The 13,804-nt window shown below is 34.2% G+C and overlaps 1 protein-coding gene across 1 annotated transcript; it reads left to right on the top strand.

The window, feature by feature from the left end:
- Positions 1–1,156: 1,156 nt before the first annotated feature.
- LOC110612523 (phenylcoumaran benzylic ether reductase POP1) lies at positions 1,157–2,673 on the top strand. The gene is made up of 5 exons (XM_021753296.2): positions 1,157–1,405; positions 1,489–1,623; positions 1,703–1,940; positions 2,019–2,222; positions 2,337–2,673. The coding sequence occupies exons 1-5, from the start codon at positions 1,229–1,231 to the stop codon at positions 2,501–2,503; spliced, it is 921 nt and encodes a 306-aa protein (XP_021608988.2). The 5' UTR covers positions 1,157–1,228; the 3' UTR covers positions 2,504–2,673.
- The last annotated feature ends 11,131 nt before the right edge of the window (positions 2,674–13,804 follow it).

Below are 13,804 nucleotides of genomic sequence, written 5' to 3'. Positions count from 1 at the left end.
TTAAAAATAAAAATATTAATAAATTTATATATAATAATGTTAATAAAATTTTAAAATTTATTTTCTTAAAAATAGTCATTTATAAAAAATCTTTATTTTCTATTTTATTAAAAAAACATTTTTATTGAGAAAACATTAAATTTGAAAAATATTTTTTAATAAAATATTTTTTTATGAAATAAAAATTTGTCCAAAAAAAAGTAAGTTAGAATAAGATAATCTCTGGCGGGTATGCGGCCATCTACGGATTCCAGTCAAGCGTACCTCTCCCCGTTTCTAAGGAAGTTGCAGAACGTGGGATAATTCATAATTGAAGCATATTAAGAAAAATCGTTAAAGCTTAATAGTATTTCTACTAGCCTCTTGTTCGGGTAGGCAAATCCGTCTAGGTTCATCCGTCTATGTATCCAGCTCTTATATCAAACCAAATTCTTTTTATGCATTATAGTTAAACTGAATTAATCACTTCATCTATTTCATAATTTTTATTTTTTTTATTATTTTAAAATATTATTTATTTTCAATTGGAACTCTCAATCCTCACAAATAATGCTGCGCTCCTAAGCTTATTACCTCATTAAATCACTAAACTATATGTTTGCGGATTAAACTCTAGTTAGCTAATTGCTTTTGTGGATTTTAATTATAAATTAAAATATATATTAGTGACAGATTGTCATGCGTTTTATTTTAAATTTAAATTGAGGAATTATCGTAATAACAATAAAACTTAAAGGCTTATTTGATTTAAGTACTGAATATAACTAAATTTTATAGTTAATTGTAACAGTAAGTTGGTAACTCATTATTTAATAAATTATATATATCCGTTAGTGTTAACATGTAAAATATTTAATAATTAATTTAATTATTAATGATGGTATTTTTAATTTATTGAATTATTCCAATAAGAAACCTAAATAGGCTTCTTGAAAAAGGTCAAACACAAAAAAAAATAATAAAAAATCGAACATCTGGAAGCTGCATGTACATAGGCGGGTTCCTGAACCAGAAACGAAGACACAATTTTTCCTATCCAATCTTGATGACATAACTGTAATTTCGATATGCTTACCTGGCATATACCATGGCCCATGTGTTAGGGTCCTAGAATCTCATGGACCTTTTGCTTTTCTATAAATAAACTTCTTCAGCTTTCCTCTTTACTCACTCGTCGTTATCTGTCTGTTTCTCTGTGTAAACTAAGTCTCACCAGAAAGTTTCAGAAATGGCCGAAAAGAGCAAGATTCTGATCATCGGAGGAACTGGTTACATCGGAAAGTACATAGTGGAAGCCAGCGCAAAATTTGGTCATCCAACTTTTGCTCTTGTGAGAGAATCCACTCTCTCTGCCAAGTCCACCATCATCGACAATTTCAAGAGCCTTGGCGTCAATATCCTCGTTGTATGTTTATTCAACAATCCTCCTCCTCCTTCTTTTTCTTCATTTAATTGTCACAAAATTAAAGACATGAGAGATCTGTCCAGGGAGATTTATACGATCATGAGAGCTTGGTGAAGGCAATAAAGCAAGCAGATGTGGTGATCTCCACAATAAGCTCAAGTCAAGTACCTGACCAAGTGAAGATCATCGCTGCCATTAAAGAAGCTGGGAACATTAAAGTATAGTCTATTTCAGTTTTTCCTCTTTTTCATCGTGTTTAATGTCCTCTGTTCTGAAAATTACCTCTGTTTTCTCCAGAGATTTGTCCCTTCAGAGTTTGGAAATGATGTGGATCGTGTTCATGCTGTTGAGCCGGCTAAATCAGCGTTTGACGCTAAGGTTAAAGTCCGACGAGCTATTGAGGCTTCAGGAATTCCGTATACTTTTGTGGTTTCCAACCTTTTTGCTGGGTATTTTCTTCCCAATCTCAACCAGTTCGGAGCTACAGCTCCGCCAAGAGATAAATTGATCATATTAGGTGATGGAAATCCCAAAGGTACACAACTAAAAGAAACCTAATTATGAATTAATTAAGGAGAAGTCTTAGTTTTTCATCTTTAATTTGAGCTTGCAGGAATTTTCAACCATGAAGATGACATAGCCACCTATACTATAAAAGCTGTGGATGATCCAAGAACTTTAAACAAGAACCTCTATATTAGACCCCCAGCCAACATCTATTCTCTTAATGATCTTGTGTCCTTGTGGGAGAAGAAGATCAACAAAACCCTTGAAAAGACCTACATTCCTGAAGATCAACTACTCAAGAACATTCAAGGTTCGTGTTAATTTATTCAAAGCTAAATTAATAAATGCAGAGTGTCTGAATATTCGAGTACCAAGTTTCTAGGATAATAAGGTTGATATTTTCTGTTGGGATGGTGTGTTGCAGAGGCTGAGTTCCCATTGAACATAATATATGCACTTGGTCACTCGGTGTTTGTGAAGGGAGATCAGACAAACTTTGAGATTGAGGCATCATTTGGAGTAGAGGCTTCGGAACTTTACCCGGAGGTCAAATACACCACTGTTGACGAGTACCTTAATGCCTTTGTCTGAGTCTTTCTAAATTTACCCGATCTGTATTCAGAAATTTCTTACATGTGATGAATTTGAGAATCATAGGCTTATATATGTATATCTTAGTGCGTGTAAGATTTTCTGTAAATATTCATGCAGTTTCTGTTTATGACTTCCTTTTTCTAGTGTGAAAGATTTCTTTTCTTACCTTTTCCTAGTGTGAAATTTGAAATTTTCGAAAATGATATGCATCTATAAAGGGTAACAACTATGAGTACAAATGAGGCCCTTGATCCTTTGTATTTTTAGATGCATGAATCATCATCTGAATTTCCTCTCTAAGTACATAAAATAACTGCACATTCCGGAAGATTTTTGTTTAGATGCTGTCCATTACAATTTTTTTTAAAGAAAAAAATTCGTTAATAGAAAGGGCTAAGAGCTGATTAGCTAAGGATGCACTCACCCAGCCAACATTTGGGCACCTCAGGCGTAGCAAGATCACCAAGAAGGAGGTAGACCACAGAAACTAAAGCATTTCAACAAATCCAGGAACCTCATCAACAAACCCAGTTGAGGCAGAGACGAAGCTATGGCTTGGGAGACCCATACAGGAGCATCGGCTTCAAGGGAGGAAAAATATAGCATTGATTTAAGGAGAAACCAGAGAACCCAATAAATAGGATAGTTAAGGTAACAAACATGGAGGTTCGTGTATGTCAGAATCAGCATGCCTAGGAAGACTACGGAACCTAGATGTCCAGTTTGACTCAAAGAGAAGCACTAACTAGACCTTTACTCAAAATCCAAGTTCTAGGTTTGTAGGTAAGAAAACAAATCACAATAAACACTAAACAACTAAGAATTTGCAGATGAAAAGCCCCTCGCTCAATAGTTTCACGCTCTGAGCGGAGAGAAAGAAGATTGTCCCTTGTACGGTCGGGATAAGAGACGGTAAGACCGCAATAAAAAGAAATAGACTAATTTAAAATATAAAAATATTAAATTTTGTATTTAACCAGGGAGTTTTATTATATTCACATATTTAATATAAATATATTTAAATTAATTTAAAAATCTCACATTCTATTCTTTTCGATTCTCAATTTTCAATTAAAAAACAGTGAGTTTTATTGTATAAACAAAATTATAAAAGCAAGTAAGCAAGATGACATTAGAAAATTGGGTTAAATATGCTCAACACCCTTATAACAATTAGAATTAACTTATTGAGTATATGAATTAAAATCATAATTTATGGAACACTTAAATTTATAAATGTTATAATAATTAAATACAATTTAATCTATTATATAATTTATTGAAATAAATAAAAATTAATAATTTATATTATTAATTATATTCTAAATTTTATTAACTGTAGTTTAAACTTATAAACTAACATGACGAAAATAATTTTATTATTTTGTAAAAATTTAGAATATAATTTTTTTTTTTGAATCAAGAAAGACTTTATTTATCTTGTAGAATAATAATCCAAGAGACAATCAGGAATGTCAATCCAAATCTTGAATCTACCATGATGAATAGACTGTCTAGCTAATAAATGGGCGGCTCTATTTTCTGAACGCCGTACCCAACAAACATGAATGTTACCCTGAGACCGCATAATATCTTTGCAATCAGAAACAACTAATCCAAACTCTGAAAAGTCATCCAGAGGAGAGCGAATAGCCAAGGCTAAGGATTGGTTATCTGTAAAAATACAACCCGCCTGAAGAAAACAATCTCTAGCATAAGATAAACATTGACGCAAGGCCAAAGTTTCAGCAATAACAGGTTGCCCACCCCCCTCATAGAAACCCGAAATTGCAATGGAAAAGAAGCCTTCCAAGTCCTCAAATATTGCTGCAAAACCGAACAAATCAGCACTAGCAAAGACTGCACAATCAATGAATGCAATCCAATCAACTTCAAGAGTGGTAGCCTCAACCAATGGGAGCACACGAGGAACAGATGGGTGGGATAACGTCCTTGGTCGAGACACAAGTGAAGCCACATAATCATTAAAATAGGAACTAGCAACATGATGAACCTCACTGGGTGACAAAACTTTATTGACCCACAATCTTTCATTCCTGCCATGCCATAACTTCCATGCATGTATAGCCATACGTGCAGTCCTTTCTCTGCCAAAAGTATTATAAATATGAATAAAGAAATCCATGAATATAGAAAAATCAACAGCAGTAGAAAAACCAGCAAGTCTCCATAACTCAACAGCCATTGGACAATGCAAAAAAACATGTGAAATAGATTCATCATGATCACAAAAAAGACATGCAGCAGGTACATGTATCCCACGCCTCAAAAGAATATCCCGAGTAGGAAGCACTCCACGACAAGTACGCCAAAGAAAATCCCGAACTTTGGGAGGAACATCAAGAGACCAAAGACGATTCCACCCATCATTATAACCCAGCACACCAGTCCTACCCGACACTTCTAAGGCACAAAAATAGGCAGATTTAACTGAGTACACACCCTTCTTATGCAAGTGCCAAATTAATTTATCCGGTTTTGGGAATAGAGGCAATGGAATAGTAAGAATAGCTCTCATATCAGCAACACTAAAAATATTCATTAGCTTCTCTACATCCCAACGCAGCTCACCTTCAACAAACAAATCACATACTCTCATGGCTTCAGGAACAAACATCGCCTCATCTAAAGGCATAAAACCAATATCCCGAGGAATCCAAGGGCAATTAACAACAAAAACCTGCTTACCATCACCAATTCGCCACCTTACCCCACGTTGCAACATTTGTTGAGAAGACAAAATACTCTTCCAAACGAAGCTATAGTTAGAACCTAACCGAGCTGACAAAAAATCCCCATTCGGAAAATATTTAGCTTTGAGCACTCTATATAGAAGAGAATTGGTGTCAACCAACAAACGCCAACCTTGCTTTCCCAATAAGGCAGTATTAAAACTAGCCAAATCCCGAAAGCCCATTCCACCTTCCGATTTACGGTCGCACATTCGATCCCACGAGAGCCAATTCATCCCTCTCCCATCCTCACGACAACCACCCCACCAAAATTTATTCATCATGACCTGTAGCTGTCGGCAAGTGGAAACAGGTAATAAAAAAACATTCATGCAATATGTTGGAATTGCCTGTAATACAGATTTAATTAATACTTCTCTGCCTGCACGAGAAAGAAAACGATTACTCCAACTACTAATACGTTTCCAAATGCGATCCCTCAAGAAAGAGAAAATTTGCTTTTTACTACGGCCAATAAGAGATGGTAACCCCAAATAATTACCGCTACCCAAAGGAAGATGAACATCAAGTATACTAGAGATGGTCAACCGGTTTTCCTCAGACACACACGGACTAAACATGATACCAGATTTATCAAAATTTACAGCCTGACCTGAAGCCTTCTCATAAACACCAAGAATTTGCTTAATCCGTATAGCTTCCTCCACTGTACCATCAAAAAATAGTAAGGAATCATCTGCAAAGAAAAGGTGAGAAACCCGGGGGCAACCAACTTTCGCGCAACACCCATGCAAAAGGCCCCTATTTTCACTATCCTGAATCAACAAAGACAGTCCTTCAGCAACAATTAAGAATAAATAGGGAGAAATGGGATCCCCCTGCCGGAGACCCCGACTTGGAACCACAGGACCAATCTCTGCTCCGTTAACAGCAAGGTAGTAGCTCATGTTTGAAAAACACATACGCATCCATCCAACCCAAGTATCAGAAAAGCCCAATGCAGATAACATCGCAAACAAATATGACCATTCAACTCTATCATAGGCCTTAGCAATATCAATTTTCAGAGCACACGACCCCACACTACCTCTATTTTGTAATTTCAAACCATGCATGGTCTCAAAAGCAACAATAAAATTATCCGTAATTAGTCTCCCAGGAATGAAAGCAGACTGATTTGGTGAAATAATTTTATGCAGGACCCTCTTCAATCTATTGGCTAAGGCCTTAGACAAGATCTTATAAATCACATTACAGAGAGCAATAGGCCTAAAATCCTTCACATCAACAGGATTCACACATTTCGGAATAAGAACAATTAAAGCACTGGAGATTTCAGAAGGGATAGTACCTTTTGCAAGCCACAACCGACAAATATTGCAAACATCCACCCCAATAATTGGCCAATATTTCTGGAAAAAAGCCGGATTAAGACCATCCAACCCAGGAGCTTTATTCAGATCCATTTGAAAGAGCGCTGAACGAAATTCTTCATCTGTAAAATCTGCCAATAACTCAACATTGTCTTCGGCCCCAATTCTAGGCTGAACCAGAGGGAGAAGCTCCGCAAAATCAGTAGGCGAATTGGAAAATAAACCTGAAAAATATTGCAAAAATGCATCCTGAATAGTACCCACATCTGAAGATAATGAACCATCCGATGTCACAATTTGCTGAATCCGATTACATCTGCGCCGAGCTTTGATACTATTATGGAAATATTTTGAGTTCCTATCCCCATGTCGAAACCAGAACTTTTTTGCTTGTTGGCGTAGTCTAATATCCTCCTCTGCCAAAATTTGATTCCAAACATCCTTCAGTTGCCGCACTTCCCTTGTATCAAGCGATTCAGAACACTCCCCCAATCTCTTCTTAATTCGTTCTTTTTGAAGCCAACACATGCGGTTTCTATTCTTCCCCCAATACTGAACACGCTTCACAAGCTGGTCTTTCCGTTGAATAAAATCCAACCCCAAACCTTGCTGCCAAGACGTCAAAACCACTTCCCCTAACTCATCATCCTCAAGCCATGAATTGTCAAAACGAAAACGTCGATTATCCTCCCTAACTTGAGTTCCAACAGTTTCAATCAATAAAGGAGTATGATCAGAAACTGGAGCAACTAAATTAGACGAAATCGCATCAGGAAAACGAGCATCCCAGGTTGTATTAGAACAAGCACGATCCAACCTCTCCTTCGAACACTGATCAGTACCCTCTCTATATGTATAAGACAAAAAAGACCCCACAGCCTGAATATCATTTAAATTGGCATCAACAAGAGCATTACGAAACCCATTAATCAAAGAAATACAACGAAGAGGACCACCAACTTTTTCCAACGGATCAACAATATCATTATAGTCACCACTACATAACCAAGGAAGCTGACTCCTATCCGCCAAATCCCTCAACAAATTCCACGAAGTTCGGCGACGACCCGACTCAGGGCAACCATAGAACCCAGTAAACCTCCAACAATCAGAACCGTCTCCATTAGCTTTTGTTTCCATAAGAAAAAGAATAGATGGTTTATAATACTGTACAATATCCACCATAGCATTTACTGCCTGAGGATTGCCCACACCTCGGCAGTTCCAGCAAATTATCCTCATTGTTGACGGGCGACCCGCTCAACGGGTTCGGCCGATAGAGAAGAAGAGCCTGACCTTGAATCCATAGTATTAGAAACAATGCCAGTAGAAACAACCCGTTGACGCTTCTTACCATCATCAGGCTTGTATAAAGGATCATTCTCTCCTGCATCCTGCTTATCCCCATTACAATCAGTCTCTATAGAACCAGCACTAAAATCATTTTCACCATCCGTAGCAAGCGCTCCCAAAAAAGAATTAAGGAAAACCTGTGAAGGCAACTGGTTCTGGAAAGAAGAGTTCCCACCAGAAGCAGGAGTCTGTGAGTGTAAACTCAAATTTTCAAACCGCAGCCAAGAGCTAGTTGGACGTTGGTACCTACGCAGAACAGCTTTTAACTCAGGACCCCAGTGAGGCGTCAAAGACTCCTTCTTATGATGTAGCAAAAGGTCACAAAAAGAATCTGTATGGCCCAACCGTCCACACAGAAAACAAAAAACCTGAAAGTGTTCATATGCAAAACGGGCAAAGAAAGAGGTACCATCAGGGGCAACTAGTCGACGACGCCTTTTCAGAGGATTTCGCACATCCATCCTGACACGAACCCTAACATAAGATTCCGATACAACAGTAGAAACCCTGGTCAAATCATGGTCCAGGTAATCCCCAATAAAATTAGCCAAGGAACGTGCCACTGATTCAGAAAAAAATCCCGCTTTGAGGTCATGAATCTGAACCCATTCACTAACGTAAATTAACGGAACTAATAATGAAACCTCCCCAGGTTGAAGAGGGTGTAAAATCAAGAGATGGTTATTGAAAAGCCAAGGAGTTCCATTCCAAACACGTTCAAAATCAACAGGGGTATAGAACCGAAACAAAAATCTTTTAGCACCAAGATCAGTAATACTAACTCCCCCAAGAGGATGCCAAAGCTCAGCAAGAACGTCCCGCATTGAATTAAAATTGATCCTACTATATGTCAAAAACATACCCACAAAGCACAGATCATAGGAAAAAGAGGAAGTATCCACCAAGGGTACAACCTCCAGGCCTTGATCCTCCTCATCAGATAAGGAAAGATGCTGTAAATTATCCGCCATGGGAGAAGAAAAATGCAGAAACCCTAGGAAAACCCTAGACTTTGAACGAAAAACGTGAAGCACAAGACTTACGAAAAAAGAGCTCTCGATAAGAATCCGTACTCAACTTCCTTCACCAGGTAAATGTAAATTTAGAATATAATTAACAAAATAAAATTATTTATATAAAAATATAAGATCATTTATGACTTTTTTATATAAATAAATAATTATATAATTAATTTATATTTAATTATTGTGATTTTTAAAAATTTAAGTATTTAATAAATTATAATTATAATTAAATATTTAATGGTTTAATTTGAAATAGTATTGGGTGTAAATATTTATTTAGTCTTAGGAAATTAAATAAGCATAAGCACGATCAAAAGCCGGTAGTCAACTCATCAGGTGAAGTGACGACCATCACCTTCGACAGTGACGTGGAAAGTTGGAAGCCATAAAATGATGGGGTTTCCATTACAAGGCTCATTTGAGCAGAGTTTTACAACAGAGGATGCAATGCAACAAACCTGAAGAAACTAGGTCAATCCCTAATCAAGAAAACCGAACTCGAGATTCCAATCAATAAATCAAATCAAAACCACCCAACCCTGTCTTAGAAAACCTAAAAAATGGCTTCAAACAAGCTTCAATGGCGTCTCCGCCGCACAAAACACCACCATCCTTAAAGAGAAAGCCCATCTTCGGAGAGTCTCCTAGCTGCAGAATTTGAAGGCAAACCACAAATAATAGCCAAAGAATCTGCATACTTGAGACAATAATTTATTAGAATTAATTAATTAATTTTTATTTTTAAAAAATTAATAAAAATAATTTTATATTTTATAACTCGAACTGTTCCACCATATGATCGCCATTTGATTCAATATAATGTGAAAAGAGGAAAAAACTTAGTAAGGAAGAAAGAGAGAAGGGGAAGGGACAGGGAAGACGTAAGTCGTCCGCCGTAAACAACGAGCAAGAGGGTTTGTTTCTTTCACTGTTTGGAAACATGATTAAAATTAAAATATTTTAATTAAATTTTAAAATATTAAAAATATAGTGAAAAAAATAAAAAATTATTAAAAATTTAAATTCATCAAATTAAATCAAATCAAATTAAATTAATTCGATTTAGATTGATTTTTATTAAATCGATTCAATTTAATTTTTATAAATATCAAAATTTTAAATTTTAATTTATTAAATTTAATTTTAAACCATATCAACCGGATGGTCCATACTAATAATTTTAGTGCTTACCATTTAACATTTATATATCTATAATTTTAATTATTTGTCATATATATAATAGAATAATTAAAGGGGCTTTTTTGCAAATTGCAAGAATGTTTTAATTAGATTTAAAAAATGTGATGAAATAATTAATTTTAATAAAAAATTTAATTGTAACTTACTATATTAAAAAGTTTTGGTAAGCTCTCATAGTCATCTATCCTATCTAGCTAAAAGATATTATAGAAAAATACCAAACTCAAATAGAGACGCTGCAATAATTATTAAATTTTGATAAAAAAAAATTAATTATTAAAAAATTAATAGAAAAATTTTTGGAATGAAATTAATTTTATTACCATAAAATTAACATATAATAATATTATTAATTTTAATGATTTACTTTTAAGTAAAGAAATATGAAAATAATTATATTTATTTTATTTAATAATTATTTGAAATAATAATATTCAGATGAACTTTATTATTTTAAAAAATATTTCAAATACATGAATTTAATTTTTTTATAGAATTGTTTAAGTTGAATTTTTAATAGAATAATAGAATAAAATCTTATTATTTTAAACAAGGTGATGGTGTTCCGATTATGCAACATGCAAATGTCAAAAGATGAAGATTAAATTAATTCATTTTTTTAAGTAAAAGACATTTCTCATTAACAATTATAAAAAAAAATATTACACAAAAAAGGATTTTAAATATGAAATTTATATATAATTGCTTTACAAGAAAAAGAATTATTTTTATTGGTTAATTAGTTATTATAATAAAACTAATAATAAATGTGATGACCGCTGGTTTTCGTCACCACGGTTTGGGGCCGGGCTCATGACAACAGCCCATTATCTGGAGGCCTTCAAATCTCCCACATGAACTAGGTCTGGTCCGCTCAGCTTTAAGACCGAAATCCAGCTATCTTCCTCAAACAGGTCGACTCAATCCCCACGGTCCATTAGACAGATCCGGCTTGGGCTCATTTTTAATCCAATCTTCGAATCCAACTCAGAATCAGGAAGTGGATCGACCCGTCTGTCTTATGGGTCCATCCCCATGCGCGCCCGGAGGAAATCAGAGGCCGTTATGCATGGGGCAAGAATATGATATCCTTGTACGATCGTATCAGTATGGCAGAGACAGGTGGCCCAATGGAAGCTGGGCCGTTACTAATCACGGACATAAAAGGAAGAAACATTCTCTCCTTGAAGGAGCTTCTTCGGAGCGAAGATTCACAAACCCATTGTAAAAACCTTATTTTCTGGATCTCAGATCATCAAAATGAAGTCAAATATTTTGGAGTTTTAAAAATTATATTTTATCTTTTTAGAAGATTTTATTGCAATTTCAATTATTAATTATAAATTTATCAAATTATCAAAACTTAAGATGAGTATATATATAAATTTGTAATGGTAGACTCTAAATAAATTCAACTTTTAATAGCTATTTAGGACTAACTTAATAAAATTTGGTTTAGTTTTGATTTATTTTTTATATAGTTAAAATTTAAACTTAATTTTGAGACTCATGTAAATAAGTGAAATCTAAACTTATAAATATTTAGTTTATTAAAATTTGATGGCTCTTATTTAATAAGTTTATACTTATAAATATGTTTATTTAACTATTATTGAATTTTAAAATTATTATTTTTAATTTGAAATTCATAACCTTTTAAACTATACGAAATTTGAAACTACTTTTAAACTATACAAAATTTTGGCTCAATAAAAGCTCTGCTCATTTTTCCCATAACTTAATCTTGAAATTATTAATATTTAACTTGAGTTTGAAACGAATTAAAAAACAAAGGCTTTTGTCTTTGGCTCCCAACATCGTTTACATAAAAAGTGTGGGGTGCAAAGTCCGGAGGGGCATAAATAGTTGTACTTGAGATTTTCGCAAAATACTATGAGATTAGAGTTTAAAAATTTTGAAAAATTATACCATTTTGTCCGAACTTTATATCTACCTCATTTATATACATAACCTTACAACACTTTAAATTTGTGTGTTTATTCTCTATTTTTAGATGAATTGAGTTCATCATAGACTCAAGAGATATTAAATTAGATCTCATCTATTTTTTTATGGAGAACCCACTTATCCTTAAAAATACCTTGATCCATGAGGACCGGATCCAGATAAATATTTCTCACGTGTCAATTGTTTCAACATCAATGATGCTAAAGATCTTTTCTCAACTATGTAGAGGTTATAAGAACAAGCTATGAAAAAAACCTAGAATTCGAGCTAGACCTTGAGATGGGCCAATTATATCCTGCTGATAAATATAACCTCACAAAGTTTTTTGTTGTAAATGCAATCAGAAGATATCATCAATCTCCTCCTTCATCTTCAACACATAAATGAAGACTCAAATTCCAGGACCAGTACGAAATAACTGAAAGAAATTATAGACAAAATAAACTCAAATATGGCCATCAACTATTCTTCAAAAGCCAAGATTGAAATCACTAAACAGATCTAATATCAATAGTCATAGTTGCAGTAACTAATGGCTTGAGAGGTAAGTGAAGACCGGTGAATTCCATGTTGGTTTGGTATATGAGTTATGTACCCCTTAAATATTGGACACTACTCCCTCGACCTAATTTTTAAAATGAGTTAGGTTTTATCCAAATTTAATATGGTATTAGATTTCATCCAATATTAGGTCTTTTTTGAGTATTTCATGTTCTACTTTATTCCTAAGTGTAAAGAGTGTGTCAAATCCCACTTCGGTTTGGAATAGAGATTATGTGTCCCTTATAAGGTATTGGTCACCCTATTCCTTGAGCAGTGAGTTAGGCCTGACCCAAAATTGAGAAAACACTAGAGCAAATAGTTTTGGAAGGTCCTTTTCAAGGGAAATTAAATAGATTTGATGATGAACAATCAAGAGAAACATGAAGCTTTAAAGGAGATATAGATGAATTGCTTCAACTGTTTCTTGATATGGCAGTTTTGCATAGAAAAGAGAATGTAATTTATGCTGCTGAGTTACATTAGTTGTGGGAATAATGGGCTATGCTATGCTAAGAAAATGAAGTAGAAGAGAGCAATTGGGATTGTTAAATTTTACTGGTTGTATTGGTAATTATTTTTCCACCAATTTGTTAAAGATGTTGGAATCAAAACAATTTCTAATATCACTTGTTTGATTTAAAACTATAATACTTGATTGAATTACAATGTCAAAATTCTAAATTTTTGACGAAATTTTCGTGGGAATCTGAAATCTCAATACTGAAAATTTTAGAAGTGTAAAATGAGTTTTTATAAAATAAATTTTTAGTATTTAAAAAATTATTTTAGAAAATTTTAAGTTTCGACTGCCGAAACTCTAGATTTGGCCGCTGAAGGTGGCTTTTCCAGCCCATCTATAGTCATCGACCCAAAATGTGGAGAGAATTTCTCTCTATTTTGGGTAGAGGTGAGTTTTAACCTTTATGTTTTCTTCCTTTATTTTTCTATATTAATTTACTCACACTTGAAAGAAAATCATTTGTATTTTGAAGTTTCAAAGTTGAATAGGAGTTTTTAAAGTTTATCGAGTCATCCCTCCTCACCCTCAATTTCTCTTTAAAAGGCACTTTTTCCTAAGGTAAGTTTGTTCCTTTTCAATAATCGGCTTCTTTTATACCTCCT

The sequence above is a fragment of the Manihot esculenta genome, chromosome 4 (genome assembly GCF_001659605.2).
Source record: "Manihot esculenta cultivar AM560-2 chromosome 4, M.esculenta_v8, whole genome shotgun sequence".
NCBI classification, from domain to species: domain Eukaryota; kingdom Viridiplantae; phylum Streptophyta; class Magnoliopsida; order Malpighiales; family Euphorbiaceae; genus Manihot; species Manihot esculenta.
Note: the sequence above shows the minus strand (reverse complement) of the source record. Positions and strands in the feature narration are given on the sequence as shown.

Coding starts and splice junctions, on each gene's coding strand:
- LOC110612523 (XM_021753296.2), top strand. CDS start 1,229: ATGGCCGAAAAGAGCAAGATTCTGATCATCGGAGGAACTGGTTACATC. Junction 1,406..1,488: donor TTGGCGTCAATATCCTCGTT/GTATGTTTATTC, acceptor AGATCTGTCCAG/GGAGATTTATACGATCATGA. Junction 2,223..2,336: donor ACTACTCAAGAACATTCAAG/GTTCGTGTTAAT, acceptor GGTGTGTTGCAG/AGGCTGAGTTCCCATTGAAC.